Source organism: Geospiza fortis, unplaced genomic scaffold (genome assembly GCF_000277835.1).
Source record: "Geospiza fortis unplaced genomic scaffold, GeoFor_1.0 scaffold148, whole genome shotgun sequence".
Lineage (NCBI taxonomy): Eukaryota > Metazoa > Chordata > Aves > Passeriformes > Thraupidae > Geospiza > Geospiza fortis.
Window position 1 is genome coordinate 159,526 of NW_005054655.1, and position 15,478 is coordinate 175,003.

General features: G+C 52.2%; 1 protein-coding gene across 1 annotated transcript in view; it reads left to right on the top strand.

Annotated features, from left to right (window-relative positions):
- The window catches only part of SFXN5 (sideroflexin 5), a 101,605-nt gene that overhangs the window by 38,048 nt on the left and 48,079 nt on the right, over window positions 1–15,478 (top strand). Inside the window, exons 7-9 of the mRNA XM_031064918.1 lie at window positions 3,273–3,326; window positions 5,639–5,695; window positions 7,675–7,740. Of these exons, the coding sequence (XP_030920778.1) occupies window positions 3,273–3,326; window positions 5,639–5,695; window positions 7,675–7,740 (177 nt within the window). The remainder of the gene's footprint in view (window positions 1–3,272; window positions 3,327–5,638; window positions 5,696–7,674; window positions 7,741–15,478) is intronic.

Genomic DNA, 15,478 nt, shown 5'->3' on the forward strand with positions numbered 1-15,478 from the left:
AAGCAGCTGCTGGGCTGGAGCCTCTTCCCCAGGCCGCTGTTTTCTCCTTTTGGGGGAAGATTTATCCATCTTTAGGAAATTCAGCTCAAGCTTGGCCTTGAGGGCAGAGTCCTGCTGCCACCACAGCTCTCAGCACCTTATTTCCCCCAGCCACCCAAAATCGGGCTCTGGGTGAGGTTTTAGGGAGCCCCTGAGGACCCAGGTGGGAATTTGGGGCTGCAGGCAGCCGTCCCACCTTAGGCAGGATTTGGGGTTTGAGCTGGGGCTGCTCAATGCCCACGGGGTGGCTTTGGGGCCACCAAGGGCCCTTCACACCTGATCACCAATTAAATTCTGTCGCTGACACTTCGCCAGTGTTTAGGAGCTCTCTCTCTTTTTTTTTTTTTTTTTTTTATATTTTGTTTTCCTTCTTAGTTATTTTTTCCCCTGACAGTAATTAAAAGTGAAATTGTACATTTCTTGACAGACTCTTGCACATATGGAGAGTTTGCATTTAAACGTGCCTCTTTCAGTCATACAGATTTTGGGTGCTCTTTTTTTTCTTTATTTATTTATTTTCCCCCCGCCGGAATTTTCCCCCGGCGCTCAGCCCCAGCCTCTGCCTGGCCCTGTTCCTTCCCCAGCCTCATCCTCCCGCCGGTTTGGGGGCTCCAGGGGCTTGGGGTTGGGTTTGGGGTTAGGGGGGCTTCGTTTGGGGCCGTGTTAATTAATGCCGAGCTCCGCGTGGGGGGAACGGAGCCGTAAATTAGTGGGAGCTGGCTCCGGGCCAGGGAACAAAGTCCCTGCAACTCCACGAGAGTGGGAGGAAAAGCTGGAGGAGGAGGAGGAGAAGGGAGAGGGGATGGGAAGGGAACGAGGCCGCCCAAGCGCCGGCCCCCTTTGTTGGGCGCCGTTGGAGACGTTCCCTCCATCCCTGGGGGTCACAGAATCACAGAATCACAGAATTTCTAGGTTGGAAGAGACCTTTAAGATCATCGAGTCCAGCCCATCTTCTAACACCTCAACTAGATCACGGCACCGAGTGCCAGATCCAGTCTTTTTTTAAACACATCGAGGGATGGTGACTCCACCACCTCCCTGGGTAGATGATTCCAGTATTTGACCACTCTTTCTGTGAAAAACTTCCTCCTTAATTCTAGCCTGTACCTCCCTTGGCGCAGCTTGAGGCTGTGTCCTCTTGTTCTGTCTGTTGTTGCCCAGAGAAAGAGACCGACCCCAGCTCAGCACAGCCGCCCTTCAGGGAGCTGCAGAGAGTGACAAGGCCACCTCTGAGTCTCCTTTTCTCCAGGCTGAACAGCCCCAGCTCCCTCAGTCGTTCTTCACACGGCTTGTGTTCCTGGGAGGACAGGACTCCATCCCATCCCTTCCCAGATTCCTGGGAATGAGCGGGGAGGAGGCTCTGGGGAAGCTCTGAGGGTGGCGATGAGCTCCCAGCGTTGGGAGTGAACGGACGGGGTTGAAGAGTCGCTCAACCTCTGAATTCCGCAGGGCTTTGCAGGCAGGAAACACCTCCAGAAAGGTGGGGAGCTCCGGGCACCGGCAGGCAGGGGTGCCAGGCTCGCTCACCTTGCTGGGAATTCTTTGTCCTGGCTGCGTTTGTGGGGCTGGTCCTTGGGATCCCCTCGCCTGCATCCCTTTCCTCTTCGTCAGCTGCTGGTGGCCTGAAGCGGGAAAAAGGGCACGAAAAGAAGAAAAATGCTTTAAACCAGGAAACATGGCTCTAAAACAAGAAAAATGGCCCTAAAGCAGGAAAAAATGGCCCTAAAGCAGGAAATGTGGCCCTAAAGCAGGAAAAATGGCCCTAAACCAGGAAAAATGGCCCTAAAGCAGGAAATGTGGCCCTAAAACAGGAAATGTGGCCCTAAAACAAGAAAAGAATGCCCTAAAGCAGGAAAAAATGACCCTAAAACAGGACAAATTTGCCCTAAAACAGGAAAAATGGCCCCAAAACAAGAAAAATGGCTCTATAGCAGGAAAAATGGCCCTAAAACAGGAAAGATGGTCCTAAGGAAAGGAAAACTGCCTGAAAGCAGGAAACATGGCCCTAAAACAAAAAAATCTGCCTTAAATGAGGGAAAATGACCCTAAAAGAGGAAAAAATTGCCCTAAACCAGTAAAAAATGGCCCTAAAAGAAGAAAAATGGCTCTACAGCAGGAAAAAGATCCCTAAAGCAGGAAAGATGGTCCTAAGGAAAAAAAACTGCCTTAAAGCAGGAAACATGGCCCTAAAACAAGAAAAAACTGCCTGAAAGAAGGAAATATGGCCCTAAAACAAGAAAAACTGCCTGAAAGAAGGAAATATGGCCCTAAAACAAGAAAATCTGCCTTAAAGCAGGAAAAATGACCCAAAACCAGGAAAAAATTGCCCTAAACCAGTAAAAAATGGCCCTAAAACAAGTAAAATGGCTCTATAGCAGGAAAAATGTCCTTAAAGCAGGAAAGATGGCCCCAAAACCAAGAAAAAACTGCTTTAAACAGGGAAGGCTGGCCCTGAGGCAGGTATTCGGTGTGCCAGGGATGGAATTTGCAGAGCTGTGTCCCTGTGGTGCTGTCAGACACGGCCCAAGGACACCCCAGGCCCAGGACACACCTGTGTGGCCTCAGGTGCTGCCAGGGGTGACCTTGCGGAGCCTCTGGTGTCCCAGTGCAGGCCCCAGCAGGGAACATCTGGCCAGATGTGCTGGGCTGGGCTGCCCCGAGCCTCGGGGGGACAGCGATGCTCTAAAACAGATGAATTAATTAAAATAAATGGAATGAAAATAAATCCCAGGCTCCCAAACAGGAGCAAAGTGCTCCCAGGTGGCTCTGCTGCCCTCAGATCCCAGCGGGGTTTTTTTCTGGTGCCCCAAAGAGGGAATGTGCCAAGGGAAAATGAGAATCCCCCGTTTGAACTCCTGCCTCCGTGCAGGGTTTGTGTTTCCCTCCAGAAACACCTGGATTAGGGAATTGTTTGGGTTTTCATGGGCTCTTTGGGCAGTGCCAGCTGCCAGGGGAATTTCAGGGTGTATCACGAGCAGGTGGTTATTAATTGTGATAATTAAATGTGCAGAGCATTCAGGGGCAGTGACATCAGCCAGTTCCACCCCTGGAAAACGGAGAGACAGGAGGCTGGTAATGACTGGGATGACAAAAATAACAGGAATGAAATTAAGCCAGAAATGAGGATAATTTATTCAAGTCCCTGGAAATCAGCTTGGCTGTTTGCATGCCTGGAGAAGCACGGAGAGCAAGGCAGGGATGCTTTAATAATGAGAGAATCTCTCCTCCTGCAGGTTGTTGGTCTCCTCCTGCCCAACCAGACCCTGGCCTCCACTGTGTTTTGGCAGGTGAGGCTCCTTGGGAAGGGTGGGAATGTGGGGAGGTGTCTGGGTTTGAAAAGCCAGGTGTCTGCTGAGGAAGGCAGGAGCCTCCCCTGAAATGGAAAATGTAAATCCCTTCCCTACAAATTATTGTAATTTTGAAATTAAGGGGCTCTCAGGGAAAGATATGGGAGCAGGAATAACAGTTCTTTAACAGGAATATTAAAAACACAAATGCAGTAGTACAAAACAACCCTGCCAGAGTGAGAATGTGCCCTGTCCCCTGTGTGCCAGGGGGTGGCACAGCCCCATCCCATGGGGGCTCAGCCCTCCTGCAGTGCCAGCTGTGCTGCTGCTGGAGCAGGGATCCTGCACAAGGGGGGAGTTTTCCTCTGCAGCTCCAGGGCTGCTGCAGATGGGCCTGGGCTCCCTCTGGCAATGCAGGGCAGCAGAAAGCTGCTCCTCTGGCAATGCAGTGGGCAAAGGCTGCTGTGCTGCTCCAGGCTCAGATTGGATCCAGGTAGGAATGCTTGGCTCCTCCCCTGGGCACAGCATCTCCCCATGGGATGCTGGAATTGGATCAGCCCTGCAGGGACACTCAGTGGCCATGGACAGCAGAGATCTCCTGGAGGGAGGATTGGCTGTGGCAGAGATAAAGAAAAAACTGCCCCATGGACAGCAGAGAACTGCCCCAGCTCTGACAGATGGCAATAAAATACACACTTATCCTACAGCCCAGGACAGGTTGGAACCAAGAGGAGAACCATGGCTGTCCCTCCTGGCCGTGCTTTAGGGACAGGCTGTGCCTGGATCCCTTCAGGGAAAGGCCTGCAAGGGGCTGGAAACAAATCTGGGCTCCCCTTTCCACCCCACACCTTCCTGTGCCATGGCAAGGAAGAGGCAGAGCAGGCCAGAAGCAAAAATCAGATTTTGGAGCCATTTTGTCAGGGTGTAAGTGATTCTTCCATGTGCACATCCATGGAGGGGCTGGCCCTAAACCCACCCATCTGCCTTTGGGAGGATGAGGAGCTGGGATTTTCCTTGGGGAAGGATGTTGGAAGGGCTGGGGATGATGGGAGGCCCTGTTGCTGGGAATTTTGGGAATAGGTGTTCATGGCAAAGCCCAGGAGCCCTGCACTGAGTCTGCCACAGGAACTCTGCGGGAAAACAATCTGTGTGTAGGGAGGTGCTGGTGTGATTTCCCATTCACATTCTGGGAATTAAGAGTAAGGGGAGGAAGCAGGCACGGGAAGGAGAGCTCCATAGTAAACACACCACGAGTGTGATTCCGTCGCCAGCTGAAACGAAGGAACGAGTTATTTTCAGCCTCCTTTCTGTGGCAAATGTCTTTTTATTGTCTGCACTGAGAGTGGGGATGGAGCTGTGCAGTCAGGAAGGCTCAGAGCAGGGTGGGATCTGCCTGGAGTGTGGGGATCTGCCACGAGTTTGGGGTGTGCTGGGTCTGGCTGGGAGCTGCCCCACAGGAGGAGTGGCTGGGGACATCCTGGGTCACTCAGGGCTTTGAAGGCCGCTCACCTGCCCTGTCTGGGGACATCTGGGATGGAATCCCAGGCTGGTTTGGGTGGGAAGGGACCATAAATCCCATCCCATTCCACCCCAGGTGAGCAGGGACACCTCCCCCCATCCCAGGGGGCTCCAAGCCCTGTCCAGCCTGGCCTTGGACACTTCCAGGGATTCGGGGGCAGCCCCAAGTGCTCTGTTCCAGCCAGTTTAATGCCATGTGTGTCCATGAGCTGGGCCATCTGCTCATCTCCTGCTCCTCAGAAGCCTCTTGGGAGCCTGTGGAGCTCAGGAAGGGCCTGCTGGAATGGCACTGCTGCATCCTGACTGCATGTGGGTTTGGCCAGGACGCCTGGAGGAATTCCTTCACATTAAGGGAGATTGGATATTGGCAGGGGCTGCCCAGGGAGGTGGTGGAGACCCCATCCCTGGAGATATCCCAGGAAGGCCTGGACGTGGCACTCAGAGCTCTGGGCTGGGGACAAGGGGGAAACAGGCACAGCTTGGGTTGGGTGACCCTGGAGGGATTTTCCAGCCTCAGTGATCCTGGGATTCTGTGGGATTAAAACCCAACAGCAGTGAGGGAGATGGGACCAGGAGAGGAGTTGCCCATCCAGGGAAGCAGAGCTGCCCTTGGGACACCGGACACCTCGGAATTCCCATCCCTCCTTTTGAAAGGCATCAACTCACACCTAGACCCTGCAGCAGCGAGGTGCTGTGCTGGGAGCAGTCCAAGGGCACATGAGATTTCCCTCAGAACTCCCAGAAGGTCAGATTTTGTTGGGTTTGTGCTGATGCTGTGTCTCTGTGTCCCGCAGTGGTTGAACCAGAGCCACAACGCGTGTGTGAACTATGCAAACCGCAACGCGAGCAAGGTGAGCCAGCTGTCGCCGTGAGGTGACAAACACCCCTGGGTCCTGATTCCAGGGTGAGGGGGGCTGAAAAACTTCTCTTATCCCTGACTTCAGGGCAGTGAGGGTGGCCATGACAAACCTCTCTGGGCCCTGATTCCAGGGTGAAGGTGGGGGTGACAAACACCCCTGGTTCCTGATTCCAGGGTGAGGGTGGCTGACAAACCTCCCTGGTTCCTGTCTCCAGAGCAGTGAGGGTGACTGTGACAAACCTCTCTAGGCCCTGATTTCAGGGACCGAGTGTGCCTGACAAACCTCTCTGGGCCCTGACTCTGGTGCAGTGACAGTGGCCATGACAAACCTCTCTGGTCCCTGATTTCAGGGTGAGGGTGGCCATGACAAACCTCTCTGGTCCCTGATTTCAGGGTGAGGGTGGCCATGACAAACCTCCCTGGTTCCTGATTCCAGTGCATTGAGGGTGGCCATGACAAACCTCCCTGGGCCCTAACTTCATGGTGAGGGTGGTAAAAATGAAAAGGAGCAGGTTCAATGGAGCTGCCCAAAAAGAACTTTAACAACAGAGTGAAAAACAACAAACATGGAGAAGTTGAGCAGGGGCAGGATCCAAAGACCTGAGACAAAGGGGAAGCAACAATATATACACTTGGGGGTGGAACATTCTGGAACTATAACCATATAGGGGAAACAAGTAACCAATAGGGGAGCAGAACTTAGTGTAACATACAGGGAATACATAACAGGGCATAGCCAATAGGGGAGCAGGACTTGGACAGCTTAGCATAACACCAAAGGCTTGTGGGGGAACTCTCAAGCTCACTCTAACTTAAACAAATGATTCCCAGGGCTCAAAACTCACACCTGGTTCTTTTGGGGTAAAATCTGGCTGACTTTGAATCACAGCTGTGCTAATTCCTACACACAGCCATGAGGCAGCTGTGGGCCTGCCCTGGGGCATTCCCACATGGAAACACCAATCCTGCCTCTTCTGTGGCCATGAAACCTCTGGGGTGACCATGAAACCTCTGGGGTGACCATGAAACCTCTGGGGTGGCCACTGGGGGATGTCTAGACTGGCCATTGTCCCGTGTTTAAACTCAGTGTAACCAGCACAAGGATCTGGGAATCACTCCAGGCACAGAAATGAGGCTCAGGGCCTTGGAGCTGAACCAGTCCATGGTCCCAACTGGTCTGGAATGGATTAACTGGGATCTGAAAGAGCACAGAGCAGAATGGTGCCTGGGTTGGGGGAGCAGGAGGAAGCTCCATCATCCAATCTCCCAAGGCTTTTGTTCGTGCTGGTGGCAGTGGGAAGTGCTGGGGCTGTTCCTAGGGAGTGCTGGGGCTGTTCCTGCTCCATCCTTGGTGGGGCTGTCCCTGCTCCATCCTTGGTGGGGCTGTCCCTGGGGAGTGCTGGGGCTCTCCCTTTTCCACCCTTGGTGGGGCTGTCCCTGCTCCATCCTTGGTGGGGCTGTCCCTGGAAAGTGCTGGGGCTGTCCCTGCTCCATCTTGGTGATTCTGTCCCTGCTCCCTTCCTTCTCCTCAGCCTCCATTCATCCCGTGTTGGGATGTGGGAAGCTGAGCTGGAATCCATCCAGCTCACTGAGAGAACATTTCACAGATGAAATATTGACTGTGGCGAGTTTGGGGTTCAGCACTCCAGGGTAGAAATGCTAATTTGGTACCATTTGCTGAATTTCACTCACATCCTTCCTTTGAGCTGCTATTATTATAATTTTCTGATGCCAATTAATTTTCCATTCCCTGTAACCTTGCTCAGGAGGCCACGATTTCCTCGCTTTTGCCTCTTGGGATGACAGCCCATGTGTCCCAGAACAATATGACAAAATTAAACCTGTCTCTGCTCTGAAACAAATACACCAAAACCAAAACAAACAAACAAAAAAAAAGGGGGGAAAAAAGGGTTGAATATTAATAACCAGAAGTTTGTTTATTGAAAATATGTTTTGTTTTTCTTTCCAAAGCCTTCTCCGACATCCAAGTTCATCCAGGGCTACTTGGGAGCTGTCATAAGTGCTGTCTCAATAGCAGTGGGTAACTCTTTATGTCTCTGGATTTCATGACTAAGGAGCTGCTTGGGAGATGTTTTTTGGGTCGCTGAGCATGTTGATGTCTTTTAATTGACTTAACTCCGTTTTGATAACCAGCAAATGCTGTCACCTGGGGTGTGGCTGGCCCTGCATGCCCGAGCTTTGCGGCAGAACCAGAACCCAGCCCCTCCTGTGCTGTGCCTTGGCTGCTCTGTGAACTCCCACTCTCCCTCGTGCGTTAATTGGTGGGGAATTAATTAACCAGGCTAATTGAGAGACTTCGAGGCTGCAGGGCCCTGGGTGGCAGGAGAGGAGAGGCAGAGTTCTGGAATGTTCCGCTGGGGGATAGAATTACATCTTCCCCTGTGGATGTGTTCCAAGCTGGAGCTGGAGTTCAGGTCGTGGTGTGGAACCCTGGAATGGGTTGGGTGGGAAGGGACCTCAAATCCCACCCAGTGCCACCCCATACATGGCAGGGACACCTCCCACTGTCCCAGGCTGCTCCCAATGTCCAGCCTGGCCTGGGCACTGCCAGGGATCCAGGGGCAGCCCCAGCAAATCTGGGAATTCCAGCCCAGCCAGGAATTCCTTGCCAAGATGCCAGCCCAATCTCCCCTTTCCCAGTGGGAGCCATTCCCTGGCTCCTGTCCCTGCAGGCCTTGTCCCCAGTCCCTCTCCAGCTCTCCTGGAGCCCCTGCAGGCACTCTGAGGATTCCCTGGATTTTTCCCTTCTCCAGGGGAACATTCCCAGCTCTCCCAGCCTGGCTCCAGAGCAGAGGAGCAGCTCCAGGGCCTCCTCTGCAGTTCTGTGTGAAATAATCTGTGAGAGATTTTAACATTCCTAAAATCAAGCTCTTGTGGCTTTCGATACATTCCCAGGAGCACAGGTTGACATCAGGAGCAGGATCAGCTCTTCCCAAATGGGCAGGAACAGTTTTGAGGAGCAGCTTGGGAAAGTTATTCCTTGCACTGGGGTTTCAAATAAGCCCCAAACTGAGTGGTTGTACCTTTTCCTTTGGAGCATTACAGATCCCACAGCAGTTGGTATTTTTCCCTCTGGCCAAGACATTTCCCCATTTTTTCAGGTCATGGACAATTTGCTCCTTGTGCAGCTGCCAGACCGTTTTCCAAAGGGTGTGGAGTTGTTGAAGTGCCTCGAGGTTTTGAGGGAAAACTCCATCGTATTGGGTACCCCTGTGCAGGATGGTTTGCCATGTCTCAGTCTGTGTGCTGGGCACTGCTGCTCCTGTCCCCTCTGCTGTCCCTTCCTGCAGAGCTCACCCTGCTCCCAGCCCAGCCTGGCTCACCTGGGCTCACACCCTGGCTCACCTGAGCTTAAAACCCAGTCTGGCTCACCTGAGCCCCCAGCCTGGCTCACTTGGGCTCACACCCTGGCTCACCTGAGCTTAAAACCCAGTCTGGCTCACCTGAGCTCCCAGCCTGGCTCACCTGGGCTCACACCCTGGCTCACCTGAGCTCCCAGCCTGGCTCACCTGGGCTCACACCCTGACTCACCTGAGCTCCCACCTCCTCACCCAGGATTAGTGCTCACTTTTCCAGCTCAACTTTAACCCTAATCTCCATCCTAACAACCTCAGCGCTTTGGTTTTCCATCCACAGCTTCCAGAGGAAGCGTGGGATGGTTTCCCTGAGCTCCTCAGTGCTTAGGCCAGCATTTTTGTCACCTTGTGTGTCCCTGAGGTGCCAGTCCCCAGCTGGACGAGCTGCTGCCCCTCACACCCTGGCACGCTGTGGTGCTGCTGATCCCGTGGTTTTGGCATTAATGCTCCTCTCCCTCTTGGAACAGGGGCAGATTAGAGGGGCAGGACACACGGACAAGGATCTTGGCAGAGCTTTGTCCCCCGAGCAGCTGGGAGGCTTTGGTAAGGACCCCGTGGGTGTGGAGCTGTCCGTGCTGCAGGGCTGTGCAGGACTTGGGGAGCTGGAGTTCCTTGGGCTGCTCAGAGCCTGCAGGGCAGCTCCAGAGGGCAGAAGGGACCTTGGGGTGCTCTGGGAAACACCCCTGTGCAAAGAGGTGTGGGAAGCTCCCTGAGATGGGCAGGGAATAAAACTGGGGAGTTCCAGCCTGGTGCAAGCAGAGATCTCCCTGCACGGGAAAGCTGCTCCCTCCTGGGCAGGGCCACCCTGTCCCCCAGGCTGGCATCCCACCTGGATGCCCTGGGTGTGTGGAACAGTGCTGGCTCGGAGCTGGGGTGCTCAGGGGGTCAGAACAGTGCCACAGGGACAGGCAGGAGCTTTCTGTGGGGCTGTGGATGGTCCGGGGTGGAGAAGAGCAAAAACCTTCTGGGATTCTTCTCCTGCCTGATGTTTGGGAGCTGAAGGGCAAAAACCTTCTGGGGTTCTCCTTCCTGATGTTTGAGATGTTTTCCTCCATGTGGACCATGAAGGGTAAAAACCTTCAGGGGTTCTTCTCCTTCCTGATCTTTGGAAGGTTTTCCTCCAAGTTGAGCATGAAGGGCAAAAACCTTCAGGGGTTCTTCTCCTTCCTGATCTTTGGAAGGTTTTCCTCCAAGTTGAGCATGAAGGGCAAAAACTTTCATGGGTTCTTCTTCTATCCTGATGTTGGAAGGAGCTTCTCCTCCACGTGAAATATGAAGGGCAGCAGCCTTTAGAGGTTCTTCTTCTGGATGCGGAGATATTTTTCCCCATGTGAAACATGAAGGGCAAAACCCTTCCAAGGGTTCTTCTTCCTGATGTTTGGGAGGTTTTCATCCACGTGGAGCACGAAGGGCAAAAACCTTCTGGGGTTCTCCTTTCTGATGTTGGGATGTTTTCTTCCATGTGAAGCATGAAGGGCAAAACCCTTCCAAGGGTTCTTCTTCCTGATGACTGGGAGGTTTTCCTCCATGTGGAGGATGAAAGGCAAAAACCTTCAGGGGTTCTTCTTCTATCATGATGTTGGAAAGAGCTTTTCCTCCACGTGGACTATGAAGGGCAGCAGCCTTTAGACGTTCTTCTTCTGGATGCGGAGATATTTTTCCCCATGTGAAACATGAAGGGCAAAACCCTTCCAAGGGTTCTTCTTCCTGATGACTGGGAGGTTTTCCTCCATGTGGAGGATGAAAGGCAAAAACCTTCAGGGGTTCTTCTTCTATCATGATGTTGGAAAGAGCTTTTCCTCCACGTGGACTATGAAGGGCAGCAGCCTTTAGACGTTCTTCTTCTGGATGCTGGGAGATTTTCCCCCACATGGAGCATGAAGGGCAAAAATCTTCTTGGGTTCTTCTCCTGCCTGATGTTGGAAGGAGCTTTTCCTCCACATGGAGCATGAAGGGCAAAAACCTTCATGGGTTATTCTCCTTCCTGATGTTGGAAAGATGTTTTCTTTCACGTGGAGCATGAGGGGCAAAAACCTTCAGGGGTTCTTCTTCTATCATGATGTTGGAAAGAGCTTTTCCTCCACGTGGACCATGAAGGGCAGCAGCCTTTAGAGGTTCTTCTCCTTCTGCATGTTGGAAGCTTTTCCTCCATGTGGAGCTGAAGGGCAAAAACTTTCAGGGGTTTTTCTTCTATCCTGATGTTGGAAGGAGCTTTTTCTTCATGTGCAATATGAAGGGCAGCAGCCTTTAGGAGTTCTCCTTCTGAATGTTGGAAGCTTTTCCTCCACATGGAGCATGAAGGACAGAAGCCTTTAGAGGTTCTTCTCCTTTTGGATGTTGGGAGGTTTTTCTCCACATGGAGCATGAAGGGCAAAAACCTTCAAGGGTTCTTCTTCCTGATGTTGGAAGGAGGTTTTCCTCCACATGGAGCATGAAGAGCAGCATGTGAGGTTCTTCTTTAGAGGTTCTTCTCCTCCTGGATGTTGGGAGGTCTCCCTCCACGCAGGGCAGGGAGAGCAGCTGCCTTCACAGGCGTTTTTTCCTGATGTTGGAAGGAGGTTTTCTCCACATGAAACATGAAGGCCAGCAGCCTTTAGAGGTTCTCCTCCTCTCTGATGTTGGAAGAAAACCTTCCCAGCAGAGCAGGGCTGGCACAGGGGATGTGCAGTGAGGTTTCTGTGTCCCCACAGACATCCCACTGGGAACACTCCTGCAGTTGTGGAATGCTGTGTCCTGAAAGCCCTCAGAGCTCCCTCCAGCCTGGAGAAAGCCCTGCCCAGCAGGGAGGCCCTGGGCTCAGTCACTGGGGGGAGACCCTTCCCTGTGTGCAGGTGGAAAAGGGCCAGGAGAAGCCCAGAGAGGACAGAGCAGTGAATTTGTGCTGTGCCTCACCCTCTGTGTCCTCACAGCAGGGACAAGCACACTGCTCCATCAGGGCTGGGCTTGGCCTCATTGTCCTGCGGTTAAATGGGAAATCTTTGCAAATATCCTGATTTTCTTCCCTTTCTAGAGAGAGAGGAATTGCTACAACCGCAGCTCCTGATTTCCAGCCCTACAGGGTGAATCTGGGGAGGAATCAATATTATTTTATTCCACATTTTTCTCCCCACATTTCCTTTTCTCTCCAACTACTCCCATCCCAACCCAAGTCACAGCACAGAGCTGTGCCAGGTCCATAACTTCGTCCCTTCTCCTGTGCATGACTCGGATGAAGGAATCACTTGAAATAAGGCTGGGAAAGGTGTTTGGGTTGGAACAGATCCCAAATCCCAAATCCCAAATCCCATCCCCCCCCCCCCCTGCCATGGCAGGGACACCTCCCACTATCCCAGGTGCTCCAAGCCCCAATGTCCAACCTGGCCTGGGACATTCCAGGGATCCAGGGGCAGCCACAGCTGCTCTGGGAATTCCATCCTCTAACATCTCCTTTTCTCTTTCTGTGATTGTAGTTTATTTTTATCCCGCTTTCCCCCCACCAGCCTCTTTCCTGCCTTTTCTTTTGCTCCCTCACTTTACCGCTGTTCTGAAGAGTGATAATGTAATTTTTTTCCCCAAACAATTGAGTGGATTCCTGGGATCAGGCTCCAATTCCTGATATCTGGCTGCTGTTCATGCTGGTGGTGCATGAAGTGCAATTAACACCAGCTGGTTTTCCTAAACAAGGCAAACAAAGGCAGGGAGAAGTAAAAAGACTTGAGAAAGACCAAATGTATTTTAAATGTTTGGAATTTTTTATTCCCCCAGTATTCCAGTGCCAAGAGCTGCACAGATCAGGGGGGCTGTGATGAGACAGAAACTCTTTCCAGCTGACACACACACTCTTACTCTGCTATTTTTCACGCTTTTAGAAGATTAAAAAAGCTCATGAAGCCGATTTTATTGGCAACAATTGCTTTTTAGATATTATAATTTTATATAGATAATAATTATTTATAACAACTTTATTATTTCTATGTGGAAGAAGGTTTCTTCTGCCCAGGGAAATTGGGCAATCCCTGGAAGTGTCCAAGTGCAGCTTGGAGCACCCTGGCCCAGTGGAAGGTGAGAGATGGATGAGAGGGGATTTAGGGCCCTTCCAAACTAACCCGTTCCAGGATTTTCCAGTTCCTAATTCCAGATCCCAGCTCCATTTGCTGTGGCATTGCTGATCCCTTTTGGTGCTGGCTCAGCTCTTCAGGACTTAGATGAAACTTTGGGTCAGAGGTGACTCTTGGGGCTGTGCTGAAAGGCCTGAATTAAATCAGCCAAGGGCCAGGAGCAGCCATTCCCTGTTTCCTGCATTGTCATTGCTGCTGGGACCTTTGGATTGGTGACTGGTGGGGTTAACGTGGGCTGATCCCTCTGGAACCCTCTGGGGTCATTTTTTGGGTCCCTCTGGACCTTCTCCTTGAAGCACCTCCCAGTTTTGCTGTGGGATTGGAGCTTTGTCCATCGGCTTTTCAATTTCCCTGATCACAGCTTCCAGTTCTGCCAAGAGCAGCTCCAAATCCTGCAATCCCAATCCTTCCATTTCCATCAATGCCATTCCTTCCCATGCCAGCAATCCCATTTCTTCCTCTTCCAGCAATCCAAATCCTTCCCTTTCCATCAATCCCATTTCTTCCTTTTCCATCAATCCCAATCCTTCCCTTTCCAGCAATCCCATTTCTTCCCCTTCCATCAATCCCAATCCTTCCCTTTCCATCCATGCTATTTCTTCCCATTCCAGCAATCCCATTCCTTCCCACACCATCAATCCCATTTCTTCCTTTTCCATCAATCCCATTCCTTCCCTTTTCAGCAATCCCATTCCTTCTTTTTTCATCATTCCCATTCTTTCTTTTTTGATCAATCCCATTCCTTCCCTTTCCAGCAATCCCATTTCTTCCCTTTCCAGCAATCCAAATCCTTCCCACACCATCAATCCTACTCCTTCCCATTCCAGCAATTCCTTTCCTGCCCTTTCCAGCAATCCCATTCCTTCTTTTTTCATAATTCCCATTCTTTCTTTTTTGATGAATCCCATTCCTTCCCTTTCCAGCAATCCCATTCCTTCTCTTTTCCTATCAATCCCATTCCTTCCCACACCATCAATCCCATTTCTTCCTTACCCATTCCAGCAATCCCATTCCTTCCCATGCCTGGAATCCCATTTCTTCCTTACCCATTCCAGCAATCCCAGTCCTTCCCTTTCCAGCAATCCCATTCCTTCCCTACCCATTCCAGCAATCCCATTCCATCCCTTTCCATCACTCCTATTCCATCCCTTTCCAGCAATCCCATTCCCTCCCTTTCCATCAATCCCATTCCATCCCTTTCCATCAATCCTATTCTATCCCTTTCCAGCAATCCGAATCTTTCCCTTTCCAGCACTCCCGCTCCTTCCCGTGCCGCGGGGCTGCTCCTCCTTCCCCGCTCGCTCTCACGCTGACCTCTCACACACCATTTCTCGCTCTCCTCTCCAGGTGGAGGTGCCCCTGTGGATTTTTCCAATCCGCTCCTTGTTCCCGATAATTGTCTGCGAGGCTGCGCTGACAGCCTGTGAATGGGGTGTGATGTCCATAATCAGCTGGGAGAGCCGGAGCCCTCCCGCCGCCTCGCTCTGCCCTGCTCGGGGCAGCCAGGAGACATTCGGGGGCTGGAGGAAGGAGAGGGGATGGAGCGTGGCCTGGCTCCCTCCTCCATGGGAGCAGGGGGCAAATCCCAGGGGATCCGAGGAGCTGGTGATCAACTTCTCTTTTAAATTAAGTTTAAGTTTGAAATGAAGCGGTGCCTGGCGCTAAAGTGTGCATCTCTCTGCTCTGAAGAGAGCACATCCCTTTCCCTGTTCACTCTCAGACCCCGGAAGGGAATGGTTGGATATCTCAGACTGGACACTCAGCCTGGCAGTTCCTCCATGGAGCCCCGAAATCGCTGGAGCTGAGCAGCCATTCCCAAAGGCACAAGGACATGGGGCTCTTGTGGGGACAAGGACATGGGGCTCTCTGGGAATGCTCCCAGTGTCCATCATCATCCTGTCCCTGGAGTCAGGAGCACCTGGCACCTGCTGGGTGCTGCCAAGCCCATCCCTGGGAGTGTCCCAGGCCAGGCTGGACAGGGCTTGGAGCAGCCTGGGATGGTGGAAGGTGTCCAAGGCAGGGCGTTGGAAGTAGATGATCCTTAATGTTCCTCCTGTGACTGTCCCCTCCCAAACCCCGTGTGCCTGTCTGTATCATCTTCTCTCTCGTTCCACTGGGATGTCTCCATTTCCAGCAGGTTTGTTCTCATCCTTTCCCTCTGCCCCAGCCCATCCCCACCACCCCAGCAGTGCTGCTGCCTCTGGGCAGGATCCAGGTGCACGGAAAACTTGGTGTGAGACAAGTCCCTCTTGTCTTGGGCATGGCCCCTTATCCTCCTTGCTCCACCATCTCCCAAACCAA